This window comes from Dipodascopsis tothii (assembly GCF_038497935.1).
Source record: "Dipodascopsis tothii strain CBS 759.85 unplaced genomic scaffold V1510scaffold_11, whole genome shotgun sequence".
NCBI classification, from domain to species: Eukaryota; Fungi; Ascomycota; class Lipomycetes; order Lipomycetales; family Lipomycetaceae; genus Neoaidaea; species Neoaidaea tothii.
The window spans coordinates 1-14,408 of NW_027117995.1; the positions used below are offsets into that span (position 1 = coordinate 1).

The 14,408-nt window shown below is 70.9% G+C and overlaps 7 protein-coding genes and 1 non-coding gene across 8 annotated transcripts; 4 read left to right on the forward strand and 4 right to left on the reverse strand.

The window, feature by feature from the left end:
* The first annotated feature begins 709 nt into the window (after nt 1-709).
* Nucleotides 710-2,482, forward strand: V1510DRAFT_415132 (tryptophan synthase beta subunit-like PLP-dependent enzyme). Its single transcript, XM_066933537.1, has one exon. It carries the CDS (start codon nt 890-892, stop codon nt 2,459-2,461), a length of 1,572 nt encoding a protein of 523 aa, XP_066789453.1. The 5' UTR covers nt 710-889; the 3' UTR covers nt 2,462-2,482.
* V1510DRAFT_433688 (DExH-box splicing factor binding site-domain-containing protein) lies at nt 2,469-3,395 on the reverse strand (the record flags this gene model as incomplete). Its single annotated transcript, XM_066935522.1, has 1 exon — nt 2,469-3,395. The coding sequence occupies one exon, from the start codon at nt 3,393-3,395 to the stop codon at nt 2,469-2,471; it is 927 nt and encodes a 308-aa protein (XP_066789454.1).
* Nucleotides 3,396-3,496: 101 nt separating this feature from the next.
* V1510DRAFT_415134 (uncharacterized protein) lies at nt 3,497-5,670 on the forward strand. Its single transcript, XM_066933538.1, has 2 exons — nt 3,497-3,531; nt 3,563-5,670. The coding sequence occupies exon 2, from the start codon at nt 3,697-3,699 to the stop codon at nt 5,431-5,433; it is 1,737 nt and encodes a 578-aa protein (XP_066789455.1). The 5' UTR covers nt 3,497-3,531; nt 3,563-3,696; the 3' UTR covers nt 5,434-5,670.
* Nucleotides 5,574-9,137, reverse strand: V1510DRAFT_429616 (P-loop containing nucleoside triphosphate hydrolase protein). Its single transcript, XM_066935323.1, has 3 exons — nt 9,010-9,137; nt 5,697-8,979; nt 5,574-5,639 (listed from the first exon to the last, which is right to left on the reverse strand). Exons 1-2 carry the CDS (start codon nt 9,106-9,108, stop codon nt 6,043-6,045), a joined length of 3,036 nt encoding a protein of 1,011 aa, XP_066789456.1. The 5' UTR covers nt 9,109-9,137; the 3' UTR covers nt 5,574-5,639; nt 5,697-6,042.
* A 52-nt stretch (nt 9,138-9,189) lies between these two features.
* Nucleotides 9,190-9,290, reverse strand: V1510DRAFT_t110. Its single transcript has one exon. It is a non-coding gene; the product is annotated as a tRNA-Ser (tRNA).
* Nucleotides 9,291-9,403: 113 nt separating this feature from the next.
* On the forward strand, nt 9,404-10,138 carry V1510DRAFT_415140 (mitochondrial 54S ribosomal protein bL28m). Its single transcript, XM_066933539.1, has one exon. It carries the CDS (start codon nt 9,657-9,659, stop codon nt 10,041-10,043), a length of 387 nt encoding a protein of 128 aa, XP_066789457.1. The 5' UTR covers nt 9,404-9,656; the 3' UTR covers nt 10,044-10,138.
* Nucleotides 10,139-11,371: 1,233 nt separating this feature from the next.
* V1510DRAFT_415141 (mitochondrial carrier domain-containing protein) lies at nt 11,372-12,442 on the forward strand. Its single transcript, XM_066933540.1, has one exon. It carries the CDS (start codon nt 11,470-11,472, stop codon nt 12,391-12,393), a length of 924 nt encoding a protein of 307 aa, XP_066789458.1. The 5' UTR covers nt 11,372-11,469; the 3' UTR covers nt 12,394-12,442.
* On the reverse strand, nt 12,391-14,404 carry V1510DRAFT_415142 (uncharacterized protein). The gene is made up of 5 exons (XM_066933541.1): nt 14,325-14,404; nt 14,107-14,182; nt 13,864-14,075; nt 13,527-13,832; nt 12,391-13,495 (listed from the first exon to the last, which is right to left on the reverse strand). The coding sequence occupies exons 1-5, from the start codon at nt 14,388-14,390 to the stop codon at nt 12,443-12,445; spliced, it is 1,713 nt and encodes a 570-aa protein (XP_066789459.1). The 5' UTR covers nt 14,391-14,404; the 3' UTR covers nt 12,391-12,442.
* Nucleotides 14,405-14,408: the final 4 nt, after the last annotated feature.

Here is a 14,408-nt window from a genome sequence, read left to right on the forward strand (position 1 = left end):
CCCCTCCCCGGTGGGGGGGCGCGGCCCGGGGGGGCCCCCCCCCGCGCGGGCGCCGCCGCCGGAGGCTCACCGCGCCGTGCACGAGCCTCCGGCGGCGACTCCGTCGAGGGTGGCTGCCCTGCGGGCAGAGCCGCACGCCGCACGCCGTGCGGCTCATAGCCGCATATCTGCCGCCTGCCCGCAGGGCAGCCACCCTCGACGGAGTCGCCGCCGGAGGCTCCCGCGGTGCCCGCGCGCCAGCGGCCGCCCGTCCAGCACAGCCGTCCACCGCACAGCCCACCCGCCCACCGCATATAGCCGCCATATAGCCGCAGCGCGTGGCCGTGCCGCACGCGTCGGCGGCTATATGCCGCTGCGCACCCATTCCCCATACTTACATGTGTTCGTTGTAGACGCGGTCGTACCGCTGGCCGAGCTCGGCCCTCACGTCGGCCAGCGAGCGGTCGGCGGTGGTCAGGTGCAGGAATTGGCGGAACGCGGCCGGCACCGCGCCGGCGGGCGCCCCAGCCAGTCCAGGGGCGGCCGCCGCCGCGGAGTCGTAGGCCACGCACACGCGCAGGCGCACAGGGCCGCCGTACACGGGGCCGGCCATCGCAGTCGCGCACGGGGTTCGTCGGTGGCGGCGCGCACGGTCTGCGCGCCGGTGTCTTGCGCTCTGGCGCTGTCCGCTCTGGTGCGGTGCCGGTGCGGGGGTCTGGGAAGGGCGTGCGGCCAAAACTGCTGGGCGAGTTTGGCGAGGGCGAAAAATTCTCACCACCAGATCAACGACCGACCCGGCCCGCGCCCGCACCGCCAAACCCCGAGCCAGTGCGACCGAGGGGCTGCAAGCGCAGACACAGAGCAGACACAGAGCAGAGCGGCCGAGCGAATTGAGCGGCAGCGCAAGACGATGGCCGAGAAACTGTACGAGGCCGTGCCAGCGGAGCTGATGCTGGCGGACGGCACGCCCGACTACCTGCGGATGATCCTGACGTCGCGGGTGTACGAGGTCGTCAAGGAGACGCCGGTGACGAGCGCCGTCGGGCTGAGCGCGCGCACGGGGGTGTCGGTCGTGTTCAAGCGCGAGGACCTGCAGCCGGTGTTCAGCTTCAAGCTGCGGGGCGCGCACAACAAGATCGCGCACCTGCCCGAGGCCGAGCGCTGGAAGGGCGTGGTGGCGTGCTCGGCGGGCAACCACGCGCAGGGCGTGGCGTACTCGGCCAAGCACCTGGGCATGCCGGCGACGATCGTGATGCCGACGGGGACGCCGGAGATCAAGCACCAGAACGTGGCGCGGATGGGGTCGAAGGTGGTGCTGCACGGGGCCGACTTCGACGCGGCCAAGGCCGAGTGCGCCCGGCTGGCCGCGCAGCACGGCATGTTCAACATCCCGCCGTTCGACGACCCGTACGTGATCGCGGGCCAGGGCACGGTGGCGATGGAGCTGCTGCGGCAGGTCGACATCACGGCGCTGCGGGCGATCTTCGTGGCCGTCGGCGGCGGCGGGCTGCTGGCGGGCGTGGCCGCGTACGTGAAGCGCGTGGCGCCGCACGTGCAGGTCGTGGGCGTGGAGACGTACGACGGCGACGCGCTGTTCCGGTCGCTGGCCGCGGGCCGCTGCGTGGAGCTGGACAAGGTCGGGCTGTTCTCGGACGGCACGGCCGTGCGCCGCGTGGGCGACGAGACGTTCCGGCTGTGCGCGGCGCACGCGGACGGGGTGGTGCGCGTGTCGACGGACGAGATCTGCGCGGCCATCAAGGACGTGTTTGACGACACGCGGTCCATCGTCGAGCCGTCGGGCGCGCTGGCCGTGGCCGGCCTGAAGCGGTACCTGGCGGACGCGCCGGCGCCGGCGGCGCCGGGCGCGTACTGCGCCGTGCTGTCGGGCGCCAACATCAACTTCGACCGGCTGCGCTTCGTGGCCGAGCGCGCCCGCCTGGGCGAGGGCACCGAGGTCTTCCTGATGGTGACCATCCCCGAGCGCGCCGGCGCGTTCCAGCAGCTGCTGGCGTGCATCTTCCCGCTGGCCGTGACCGAGTTCTCGTACCGGTACTCGGACGCGGCCGCGGCCCAGATCTACCTGTCGTTCTCGGTGCGCGACCGCGCCCAGCTGCCGGCCGTGCTCGGCGCCATCGCCGCCGGCGGCATGACCGCGCTCGACATCTCGGACAACGAGCTGGCCAAGGCGCACGCGCGGTACCTGGTCGGCGGCCGCGCGGCCGTGCCCAACGAGCGCCTGTTCTCGTTCCAGTTCCCGGAGCGGCCGGGCGCGCTCAAGCACTTTCTCGAGTCCATGAAGACGAGCTGGAACATCACCCTGTTCCACTACCGCAACTACGGCGCCGACATCGGCCAGGTCCTGGCCGCGTTCGCCGTGCCCGAGGCCGAGAACGCCGAGCTGGACGTGTTCCTGGCCACCCTGGGCTTTGCCTACGTGGACGAGACCGACAACGTGGTCTACCGCAGCTTCCTGCGCGCCTAGATAGCAATCATTTTGAGCCTGGTTCGAACGGCTTGGCGCCGAGCCCGAGGAACGCCGGCCGGCGGCTGCGCTCGGCGGGCGCGGCCGCCGGGTCCTCGTCGTCTTTGTAGCCCATGCCGCGGAGGAGGGCGAGGCCGAACTCCTCGACGGGGACGGCCTCGTACTGGTCGAGCGAGGGGACGTCCGGCCGCGCCTCGACGTCGCGCCGGTACGCGTCGTCCTCGGAGAGTGGTCGGACGCGGCCGGCGGACGCGGCGACGGCGATGGTGCGCGTCGACCGCGGCCGCCCGTCGCCGCCGATCTCGGCGATGATGTCGCGGATCGCGCGCTCGTCGGCCGACGCGGGGGCGGCGGCCGGGGCGGCGGCGTCTGCGGCCGCCGCCGCGCGCGCGGAGGCCGCCGCCGCCGCGGCCGCCTTCTCCTCCGCCGCGGCCTGCGCAGCCTCCGCGGCCTCCGCCCGGGCGCCCTCCATCGTCCGCAGCCCGAACGTCCGCCGCGCCTCGGCCGCCTCCAGCTCCTCCAGCCGGCGCTGCTCCGCCGCCCGCGCCTCCGGCGGCAGGTTCGCCCCCTCCGGCACGTACGACACGCCCCGTCGCTTGCCGGCCTCCTCGCGCCAGTCCCGGTTCTTGACCGCCGGGATCACCAGCCGGCCCTGCGTCCGCGACGCGCCGCCGCCCGCGACGACCGCGCCCGTCCGCATGTCAAAGCCCGTGATCATCTCGTGCTCCGGCTCGTCGTCGCGGCGCTTTTTCGCCGCCGGCCCGTCGCCCGCCGCCGGCCGCTTGCCCAGGCCCAGCGGCACCGGCCTGATCGCCTGCTTGGCGCCGCGGCCCGGCTTGGCGGGCTTGGCCGCCATCGAAAACGAGATGCCGGTCTTCTTGGGCGCGTCCGCGGGCGCGCCCGCGGCGCTGTCCGGCCGCGGCTTGAACGACATGGTTGCCTAACCGCCGGGCGGCGGCGGCGAGAAAAGTGGTGATGTTCCGGGTAACCGCGGCGCGCAAATTCTCGCCGTCGCGCTCTCCGCTGCTCAACCATGGCCGATCCCGACAAGCGCGCGGCATCCGCCGACGGTAAGCCCAGGCGCGGCACCGCTGACCGCAGACTCGTCCGACGACGACTTTGGCCCGTCGCTGCCGCCGGCCGGCGGCCCCGCGCCGCGCAAGCGGCGGCGGCTCGAGCACGAGAAGATCTACGTGGGCAACCTGCCGGCGTACCCGCGGTACACGCGGTCGTTCATGCACCGGGCGGACCTGTTTGGGTCGTACGTGTCGGCGAAGCACAACTTTGTGCTGACGCTGTCGGTGGACGGCGTGCTCAAGTTCTGGAAGAAGACGGGCACCGGGCTCGAGTTTGTGAAGCAATTCACGGCGCACGCGGGCGCGGTGGCCGGCGCGGCGCTGAACGCGGACGGCACGCTGTTTGCGACCGTCGGCGGCGGCGCGGGGGCGGCCACGGCCAAGGTGTTTGACGTGGCCAACTTCGACATGATCAACCTGGTGACGCTGCCGTACGCGCCGGGGTGCGTGTGCTGGCTGCAGCAGTCGGGGCAGGCGCAGGCGCTGCTGGCCGTGTCGGACGCCGCGTCGCCGGCCGTGGCCGTGTACGACGTGCGCAGCGACGACGCCGAGACGCCGGTGACCACCGTGGCGGACCTGCACCGGCAGCCGCTGGCCGTGCTCGCGTACAACGCCGCGCACGGCTGCGCGGTCTCGGTGGACACCGCGGGCATGGTCGAGTACTGGCGGCCGGCGCCGGGCTCGGCGGACGGCTACGAGGTCCAGCCCGGCGACGTGTTCCAGTACAAGAGCAAGACGGACCTGTACGAGTTCCGCAAGCGCAAGTGCACGCCCACGTGCCTCACGTTCGACCCCCGCGGCCGCCACTTCGCCACGTACTCGGTGCCCGACCGGCAGGTGCGCCTCTTCGACTTTGCGTCCGGCAAGATCGTGCGCACGTACGACGAGAGCATCGCCGTCGCCAACGACATGCAGCAGGCCGGCACCGCGCCCAAGGTCTTTGACGAGATCGAGTTCGGCCGGCGCATGGCCGTCGAGCGCGAGATCGACCGCGAGCCGGCCGCGCGCGCGCGCATCAACGTGGCCTTCGACGAGTCCGGCCACTTTGTCGTCTACGGCTCGTACCTGGGCGTCAAGATCATCAACACGGTCACCAACCGGTGCGTGCGCGTGCTCGGCACCGACGAGCCCTTCCGCGTGCTCCACGTCGCGCTCTACCAGGGCGCGCCCAACCGCAAGGACCTGCTCACGCTCGAGATGGCCGCGTCCGACAACGCGCTCGTGTCCGAGTCGCTCCAGACCGACCCCACGCTCGTCGCCGTGGCCCACGCCCGCGCCCGCTTCTTTCTCTTCTCCAACCACGCCGGCGACTTTGCCGCCCTCAAGGCCGACCGCGACGTCTACAACGAGAAGCCCACCATCAGCGACCGCAAGGCCGCCCGGGAGCTGTCCGAGGCCGACGAGGCCCGCCGCCGCGCCGCCGCGCTGGCCACCGGCGTCACCATGCACACCTCTCTGGGCGACGTCCAGCTCCGGCTGTACCCGCAGCAGGCCCCGCTCGCCGTCGAGAACTTCGTGACCCTCTGCCGTCGCGGCTACTACAACGGCACCATCTTCCACCGCGTCATCAAGAACTTCATGGTCCAGGCCGGCGACCCGCTGGGCGACGGCACCGGCGGCGAGAGCATGTGGGGCTCCCACTTCAAGGACGAGTTCAGCCCGGACCTGCGCCACGACCGGCCCTTCACGCTGTCCATGGCCAACGCCGGGCCCAACACCAACGGCTCCCAGTTCTTCATCACGACCGAGGCCACCCAGTGGCTGGACGACAAGCACACGGTCTTTGGCCGCGTGGTCTCGGGCATGGACGTCGTCAAGTCCATCGAGGGGCTGCCCACCGACCGCTACGACAAGCCCGAGGACCCGCCCACCATCGTCTCCACCACCGTCCTGTGAGCCGCACGCGCCGTGCACGGGCCCGCCCCCACTCGCTGCTGCCTGCACCCGCGCGTGGTTCGTGCGACCTTCCAAAGGCAGTTACCTCGGCCGACCGGACCTCGGCGGCTATATGCATGTTCAGCCGCACGACCCGGCCGCCACTCCGTGGGGGTGCTGCCTGGGCAGGCCGCGATGTCTGTGCTACCTGCCGAAGCAGCCACCCCCGACGAGTCGCCGCCGGAGGCTCGTGCGGCTATATACCCACATAGCGCACGAGCCTCCGGCGGCCACTCCGTGGGGGGTGCTGCCTGCGGCAGGCTGTGTTGTCTGCGCTTCCTGCCGAAGGCAGCCACCCTCGACGGAGTCGCCGCCGGAGGCTCGTGCGGCTATATACCCACATAGCCGCACGAGCCCCCGACGGCCACTCCGTGGGGGTGCTGCCTGCGGCAGGCTGCGTCGTTGTGTAACGTCAGTGCGGCACCCCCACGGGACCGTGTGGCACGAGACCATACGCGTGCACAGCCATGGCTACGTGGGCGCGGTGGCCGGAGGCAGCACCGCAGCCGGCGCCGCGTGGCGGTGCATATGCCGCCGCACGCCGTGCGGCTTGTATAATAGTACGCAAAATCACATCAACGTCGTTCGGCCGCCAATGTCGGAGCTCGCGGTGCCCGACGGCATCTCGCCGGTGCGCTCGGACAGGAACTCGCGGTAGATGGCGCGCAGGCGCCGCTGCTCCGAGACCGAGATGCTCGGCTTGGTCGTCCGTAGAGACGCGTCCATGTGTTCCGGCTGGATGACGATCTCAGCCACAGCCATGGCCGCCGGGCGGTCCGGCTGGCTCGGCGGCCGCAGCGCCGCCAGGACGTCGGCCACGTCGTCCGCGTCGTCGCCGAGCGAAAAGTACTCGGGCGCGGGCGCCGCCGGCGCGTCCGGGCGGTCGTCGCGGTCGACGACCGTGTGGATGGCCTCCAGGTGGGCGTTGTAGACCAGCGCCTGCAGGTCCGCGCCGCTGAAGCCCGCGGTGCGGTCGGCCAGCGCAGCGAGGTCGATCGCCGCGGCGACGCGCATCTTGTCCCGCGTCAGCGTGTGCAGGATGTCCAGGCGGTCGTCGCGCGACGGCATGTCGCAGATCAGGCTCTTGTCGATGCGGCCGGGCCGCAGCAGGGCCGAGTCGATCAGGTCCGGGCGGCTGGTCGCGGCCAGCACGTAGACGCCGTCGAGGCCCTCGACGCCGTCCATCTGGGTGAGCATCTGGTTGACGACGCGGTCGGTGACGCCGGTCGAGTCGTGGCCGCGCTTGGGCGCGATCGCGTCGAACTCGTCGAAGAACAGCACGCACGGCTTGGCGGCCTGGGCGCGCTCGAAGAGGTCGCGCACGGACTGCTCGCTGGCGCCGATGTACTTGTTGAGGATCTCGGGGCCCTTGACGGAGATGAAGTTGAGCCCGCACTCGTGGGCGACCGCCGAGGCCAGGAACGTCTTGCCGCAGCCCGGGAAGCCGTAGAGCAGCACGCCGGACCGCAGCCGCAGCGGCGAGTTCTTGAAGATGGGCGCGTACTTGGTCGGCCACTCGAGCGTCTCGAGCAGGAGCTGCTTGGCCGCGCGCAGGCCGCCGATGTCGGCCCACGACACGGACGACTTCTGCAGCTTGACGCCGCGCAGGCTGCCCGGCGTGAAGTCGCGCAGCGCGGCCGCGAAGTCCGCGTGCGTGAGCGCGCCGGCGCCGGCGCCGCGGATGACGGCCTCGTGCTGCGCGCGGCCGGCGAGCACGACCAGGTCCCCGGCGAGACAGCCCTCGGTCTCGGCCGCGATCTCGAGCAGGTCGGCCGAGTGCACCGCGCCGAGCCGCCGCACGGCCTCGGCCAGCAGCTGCCGCCGCACGGCCTTGTCCGGCGGCGCCAGCTTGGCCTGGCAGCCAAACAGGTGGCCGGTGATCAGCCGGGCGTGCATGCTCTCCTTCGAGACCGTCGTCGCCAGCAGCGCGATCTCGCGCGACCGCATGTACGTGCCGGCCGTCTGCACAAACAGCTCGGCCAGCTGCCGGGCGCGCGAGCTGTCGGCGTGCTCGACCTCGGCCGGCACGAGCACGTCCAGGCCCTCGAGGACGACCACGCTGGGCGCGTGCCACGCGGCCGCCATGAACCAGCGCTCGATGGCGGCCTTGAGGGCGGGCACGCGCTCGTCCGCGAGCTCGGCGCAGTCGATCTCGAGCGCGTAGATCAGGTCCTGCCGGGCCCCGCGGACGATCTGCCGGCAGACGGCCGACTTGCCGGCGCCCTTGGACCCGTAGACGAGCGCGCCGGACCGCCGGGCGAGCGCTCGGCGGGCGTCGGCGACGACGCCGTCGACGGCGACGAGCACCTCGTCCGGGCTCGGCCGGGCGGCCGGCCGCCCGGCGTCCTTGGAGACCAGCGGCTCGCCGAGCTCGAGCGGCAGGCTGGCGTCGGGCGCGATCCAGCCGTCGACGCCGGGGAGCGTGAGCAGGCCGCCGAGAGGCACGGCGGTGCCGGCCAGACGCGGCAGCGGCATGTTGCTGGTGATGGGCGAGCCAAAAACCCCGGCCGCAGCGAGCGCGGCCTTGACCGCGGCGGCGGCGGCGTCGTCCGTGGCGCCGCCGAGCCGCACACGGCCGGCGTCGTCCGCCGACACTGTCCACGGCCGGACGACGAGCTTCCGGGGCGGCCGGGCCAGCCGTTTGGGCGCCGGCTCGATCCGCACAATCGCCCCGAGCGGGTCGTCCAGGCCGAGCGCGGCCGCCAGGCGAGCGCTCAGCCCGACGTGGCTCTCGGGCACGCCGGGCACGTCGACCACGGCCGCGCAGAGCCGCGTGGCGGGCCTGGTGGCGGTGTCGTCGGCCGCGGCCGCGTCGGGCGCGTCCGCGGACGGCCGCGGCACCAGCGCCGGCGGCCGCAGCACCGACACAAACGCGTGCGCGTCGTCGCCCACGGCCGGCGCGACCGCGGCCCGGCCAACAAAGACCGCCAGCCGGCCGGCTGCGTCGTCGGCGGCCGCCTGGCCGGCAACAACGGCCGCGGCCGGCACGGCCCGCAGCAGCGCGTGCGGCACGCGGTCCGCCGGCGGCGGTCCCGGCGCCGGCTCGGCCTTTTTGCGCACCTTGGGCGCGACCACGACCTCCGCCGTCGGCGCCAGGCGCGCAAACGGCTGTCCCGGCGCCAGCGGCGGCTCGATCCGCGACACGGCCAGCGTGGCCGTCGTCGTCCGCGACAGGTACACCAGCAGCGGCTGGCCCTCGGCCACGGCGCGCACCTGGCCGACCAGGCTGGTCTCGAGGTACTCGGCGTGCAGCTCCACGAGCTCCCAGTCGGACGCGGTCGCCGGCTCGAGATGGATCGTGTGTGCCAGCGGCGGACGGGCGTGCACGGCCACGGTCACGGCCGCGCCCTCGGGCAGGCCCACGGCAGCCGCCACGGCCGGGTCGATCTGGACCGGGTTCGCGGTCGGCGTCGGCCCGTGGGCCGCAAAGCCGGTCCAGCCGACGTAGGCGCTCTGTTTGGACCGGCCGGCGGACCAGGCCAGGCTGATGACGACGTCCTGGGGAACCTGGGTCAGCGCGGGCGCGACGCAACATACCACATTGGACCCGACGAGCGCGGACGCGACCGCAGCCGGCAGGTTGACGAGCGCGCACTGCAGGGGCGCAAACGCGACGGTGGCCGCGTGGGTCGCCATTGTTGTGCGGGCGGTGGGCGAGTCCGGGGTTGTGCGGCGCCCCGCGTTGCCAGGGCAACGTTCACATGCTCGGCAAAAAATCGACACCGGCAGGATTCGAACCTGCGCCTCGAAACGAGAAAAGATGCACTCAAACGTGGGACCATTCGAGTCTTTCGCCTTAACCACTCGGCCACAGTGTCCGGGGCTAACTGCATCGGGCAGACGCGCACACATGCCCTGCGGGCAGGGCTAGGGCCGAAAATTTTCGATTTCTGCGCGCCGCGCCGCTCTCCGCCCTCCACACCATGCGATCGCTCCTGTCCCCCGTGCGCGCCGCGCTCGCCCTGCCGGCCGCCGGCCGCCGCCTGTTCTCGGCCTCGGCCGCCGCCGACCGCGCGTACCGGCTCGTCACGTCCCGCCGCGTGGCGCAGAAGCCCGCGCCGGTCCACTCGTACTGGTTCCAGCAGGCCCTGCAGTCCGACCGCAAGCTCAAGTACCCGCCCTACCCGTTCGGCGACTCGCACATCTACAAGCAGTCCAACAAGGGCCTCTACGGCGGCAAGTTCATGCAGTACGGCAACAACATCCCCGAGTCGCGCAGCAAGACCCGTCGCAATTGGCGCCTCAACATTCTCAAGAAGTCTCTGTTTTCCGAGACCCTGCGCCAGTCCATCCGCGTCAAGGTCGTTGCCAGCGTCCTGCGCACCATCCGCAAGGAGGGCGGCCTGGACAACTACCTGACGAAGGACAAGGCTGCCCGCATCAAGCAGCTCGGACCCAAGGGCTGGCGTCTGCGGTACGCCGTCCTGCTCGAGCAAGAGAAGAAGGCGGCCTCGGCTGCCCGCCGTGCTGCGGCCGAGCCCAAGACCGAGGCTCCGGCTGCCGCTGCGGCGGCTGCGGCGGCAGCTCCGGCTGAGCCTAAGCCGGTCACCGTTGGCTCAGACCTGTTTTAGCCATGTAAATATGTATGCATAATAGACGATAGCGATATAAGACGCGGATCGCGCTGCGCGGGGGTCCCTGCTCAATTGGCGACCATGTCGACGGGCGAGGTGCTGTGGACGAGCGCCCGGCGCCGACTGTGTGGAGAGCTGCGGGCGGGCCTCGGGCGGCGCCTCGGTCGAGTGGTGCTCTTGGAGCATGCGAGTGTCTATGCGGTTCTAAGCCGCACAGAATGCGGCTCACTCACGGAATGCGGCTCACTGCCAGACGGCCAGCGGGGCGGCCACTCCCACCGATTGACCCCCAGTCCATGCGAACAGGCACCCCGCGGCCGATTTCCTTTCGGTCAGGGTGACGATATGCCACTCAGGCATCTTGCACTCAATTGCATCTTGCACTAACAGCATCGTGCTCCCGCTGACGATACAACCACCAAAACGTCATCCTGCAGCAACGCAGCAAAAATTGCAGCACCTGCGATTCCAGCGTGGTCTCCCACCGCAGTACTAAGCAGGCCCACTGAAGTTTAACTGGTGTTGATCGGACGGGGAACTGTGCTTTCTTCAGGGTATGGCCGCAACTGTCTGTCTTGTTTGCACCAGCTCTATGTACGGCTCTGCAGGTCTGCCAAACCGCATACGCCGTGCGGCTTACCGTGCGCTGCCCCTGTAGGTCTCTCGTAGGACACCTTCCCCACAGGTCTCCTCACGCACTGGTCACAGAAGGGCCGTCTACGTGTGTTTCCGCAGACAACTACGCGAGCGTAAATGCCGTCGGCACAGAGCTCAAATCATCCTTGTAGCTTCAGAGGTACGCGCAGCAAAAATTGCAACACTCACGATTCCAGCGTGGTCTCCCACCGCAGTACTAAGTGAGCCCACTGAAGGTTAACGGGTGTTGATCGGACGGGGAACTGTGTTTTCTTCAGGGTATGGCCGCAACTGATGGGGTGCCCAGTAGGCCGTTGTCGTTGACGCGTGCCCAACCTTAACTACAACTTTCGTGTTTTGCAGATGTGACTAACACGGCCGTCCACGGAAGCGGCCGGCACGCAACGAGAGTTTGCACGGCCGGATGTAGTCATACGTGCAGCAACTGCGGGGCTGAGGCAGCCGCAGTGGCGGCGGTACGGCCGGGTGTGACGGTGGCCGCTGGCGGGCCCGCTGAGGCCTGATCGGCGGCAGCGGTTCCGCCGATCGGCGGCCTGGACGGGCAGGCGGGCGCCGTGGAGCCGCACCGCGCGCGGCGCACCTGTAGGAGCTGGCGCCGCACCGCGTGCGGCGCGCGGCTCGTGCGCAGCGCCCCACGAGACCGGATGACGGTGGCGCCTGTGGCGCCGACACTTTCCGAACTCCGCGCCCAACGTCTGCGAACCTTCAGCCGATCCATGCCCGCAACTCCGCCAGCGAGTTCGCAAGTGCACGCACCCGCACAGCCATGGATAGCGAAGGCAGAAAGTCCAAGGGCCGGCACATACGTGCCGGCTTTGTGTCCGGGCTTTCGTCGGCCGTGATCCTCCAGCCGCTTGACCTGCTCAAAACACGGATCCAGCAGGCGTCCGGGTCGAATCTGCGCTCGGCCGTCGAGGAGATCGCGCGCGACAGCCGACAGTCGCCCCTGGCCATGACGCGCCAGCTGTGGCGCGGCACGCTGCCGTCGGCGATGCGCACCTCCGTCGGCAGTGCGCTCTACTTCACCAGCCTCCACACGATCCGCAGCTCGCTCGGCGCCGGTGCGGCCGGGCGCGGCGAGCGGCGGTCGTCTGTGCTGCCGCGGCTACAGGGCGGGGCCAACCTGGCGGCCGGCGCGGTCGCGCGCGGCGCGGTCGGGTTCCTGACGATGCCGCTGACCGTGGTCAAAGTCCGCTACGAATCGTCGCTGTACCAGTACCGATCCGTGCGGGACGCGGCCACGTCTCTGTGGCGGGCGCACGGCGTGCGCGGGTTCTGGTACGGGTTCGGAGCGACGTTCGTGCGCGATGCGCCGTCGGCCGGCCTGTACGTGTTCTTCTACGAGCACGCCAAGGCGGTCGTGCCCGGCCTGCTGCCGACCGCCGCGCTCGACGGGCCTGCCAACGGCCCGGCCGACGGCCTGCTCTCGAGCTCCACGTCGGCCGCAGTCAACTCGGCGTGTGCGGGGCTCTCGGCCGGCCTGGCGACCGCAATCACCAACCCGTTCGACACCATCAAAACGCGCATCCAGCTGCAGCCAGACCAGTACCGCGGACTGCTGTCCGCCGGCGTCCGCGTTGTGCGCGAAGAGGGCGTCCGCGGCCTGTTCGACGGGCTGGGCATGCGCATCTCGCGCAAGGCCATGAGCGCCTGCATTGCCTGGTGCATCTACGAGGAGCTCGTGCGCTGAGCGGCGAGCGGTGGCGCGCCACCATGTACATAACTATTTACACTTGCTCCTACGGCCACACGTGGGCGTGCTCGGCGCGGAGGACGTCGCAGACGAGGTCGGTGGCGGCGTCGACGGACGGCGCGGCGTGCGCGGCGCCGGTCCGGCGCACCTCGACGTCTAGCACGCCGTCGGCCACGAACTTGTTGCCAACGACAACGCAGACCGGGAAGCCCAGGTAGCGCGCGTCGCCGAGCTTCCAGCCAAAGCTCTTGTCGGCGCGGTCGTCGACGATGGCGTCGATGCCGCGGTCGCGCAGCTGTTGGCAGAGCCGGACGGCCGCGCGCTCGATGTCGGCGCTGTCGGCGCCGGGCCGGGTCACGACAACGACAGAGAAGGGCGCGATGGCGGCCGGCCAGGCCAGGCCCTTGGCGTCGCGGGTCTTCTCGGCCACGGCCGCGATCAGCCGCGAGACGCCGATGCCGTAGCAGCCCATCTCGATGGGCACGCGCGCGGCCCCGTTCCGCGGCGTGTAGGACGCCGCCAGGGGCTTCGAGTACTTGGTGCCGAGGTAGAACGTGTGGCCGACCTCGACCGCGCGCGTGCTCGTCAGCGCGCCGTCGTCGCACGAGCCGCACATGTCGCCGTGCGAGGCCGGGTCCGCCTCGACCAGGCACGCGTCCATGACGGTCGTCGTGTTGCTGCGCTGGGTGGCCACGGGCATGTCCGGCAGGTCGACCGTGGTCGTCACGCGGGCGTCGAACAGCCGCAGGACCGACTTGGTCATGGCGTCGCCGGTCGACTGCAGCGCCGCCACCACGTCCTTGTCGGCCACGGCCGGGTCCCAGTCGGGCGCAAGCTGCTTGAGCAGCGTCGGGCTCAGCTTGCGATCCGGCGGATAGTACGCCACGATGAGAGTGTCGCGGTCGCGGCTGACGCCGTACTTGACCGCGGCCTCCTTGAACGCCGGCGCATAGTCCGCCGGCGGGTACGACAGCGCGACCTCGCTGTTAGCCGCGTATCCGCAGCTGTCGCACCGCAGCAGCGCGTCCTCGCCGGCGTCGGTCACGTAGTGGTACTCGTGTGTGACCGATCCGCCGATGTCTCCGCCGTCGGCCTCGCACTGCCGTCAGCGCGCCCGCACAGCCACCTACCACCACGTAGTCGACGCCAATCTCGCCCAGGGCGCCGTCGTACGCGCGCCGCACGACCTCGTACGTCGCCAGGGCGTCCTCGGCCGTCCGGTCAAACGAGTACAGGTCCATCATGGTGAACTCTCGTCCGCGAAGCAGCCCGCCGCGCGGCCGCAGCTCGTCCCGGAACTTGCGCCCGATCTGGTACAGCCGCAGGGGCAGCTGCTTCCAGCTGCTGACCTCGTGGGCGACCAAGGTCGTGATCTCTTCCTCGTGCGTCGGGCCCAGACAGAACTCGCCGCCACCCGAGTCCTTGAGCTTGTACATCTGCCATCAGCGCGTCCGCGCCGAGCCCTACCTCTTTGTTGGCCCACCGCCCGGTCTCTTTCCAGGCCGCGGCCGTCAGCAGCGACGGCAGAGCGACCTCGCTGGCCCCGGCCTGCTGCATATGCCGATGGATGATCTCGGTGATCTTGCGCTCTACCCGCAGGCCCAGTGGCAGCATCTGGAACACGCCGGCGGACGATTGCCGCATGTAGCCCGCGCGGACGAGCAGTTCCGTGGTTGTTTCTGGCGTCAGCACCGACGGCCACGGACTCACCTGGCTTGCCCTGCCGGCTCGACACGGTCCCGGACGGAACAAACAGCTTCGAGAGGCGCACAGCCTCGGGCCCGGTCTGCGGTCAGCGCTGGGCGGATCACCGGGCAGGCGCGCTGCCGTCGGCGGCGTCGTTCGGCTCGCGCTGGTCGACGTCGCCATTTCCGTCGCCGGGCAGCGACGCCGTCGACGCTGCCGCGCCCGCATCCATCGTCACTCACACTCAGGAGCCGGCACGCGCTCGCCAGCGGTGCCGGCCGGCTTCGAACAGACGTGGTCGCGAGCATGGCGCCCTGTGTGCTGCG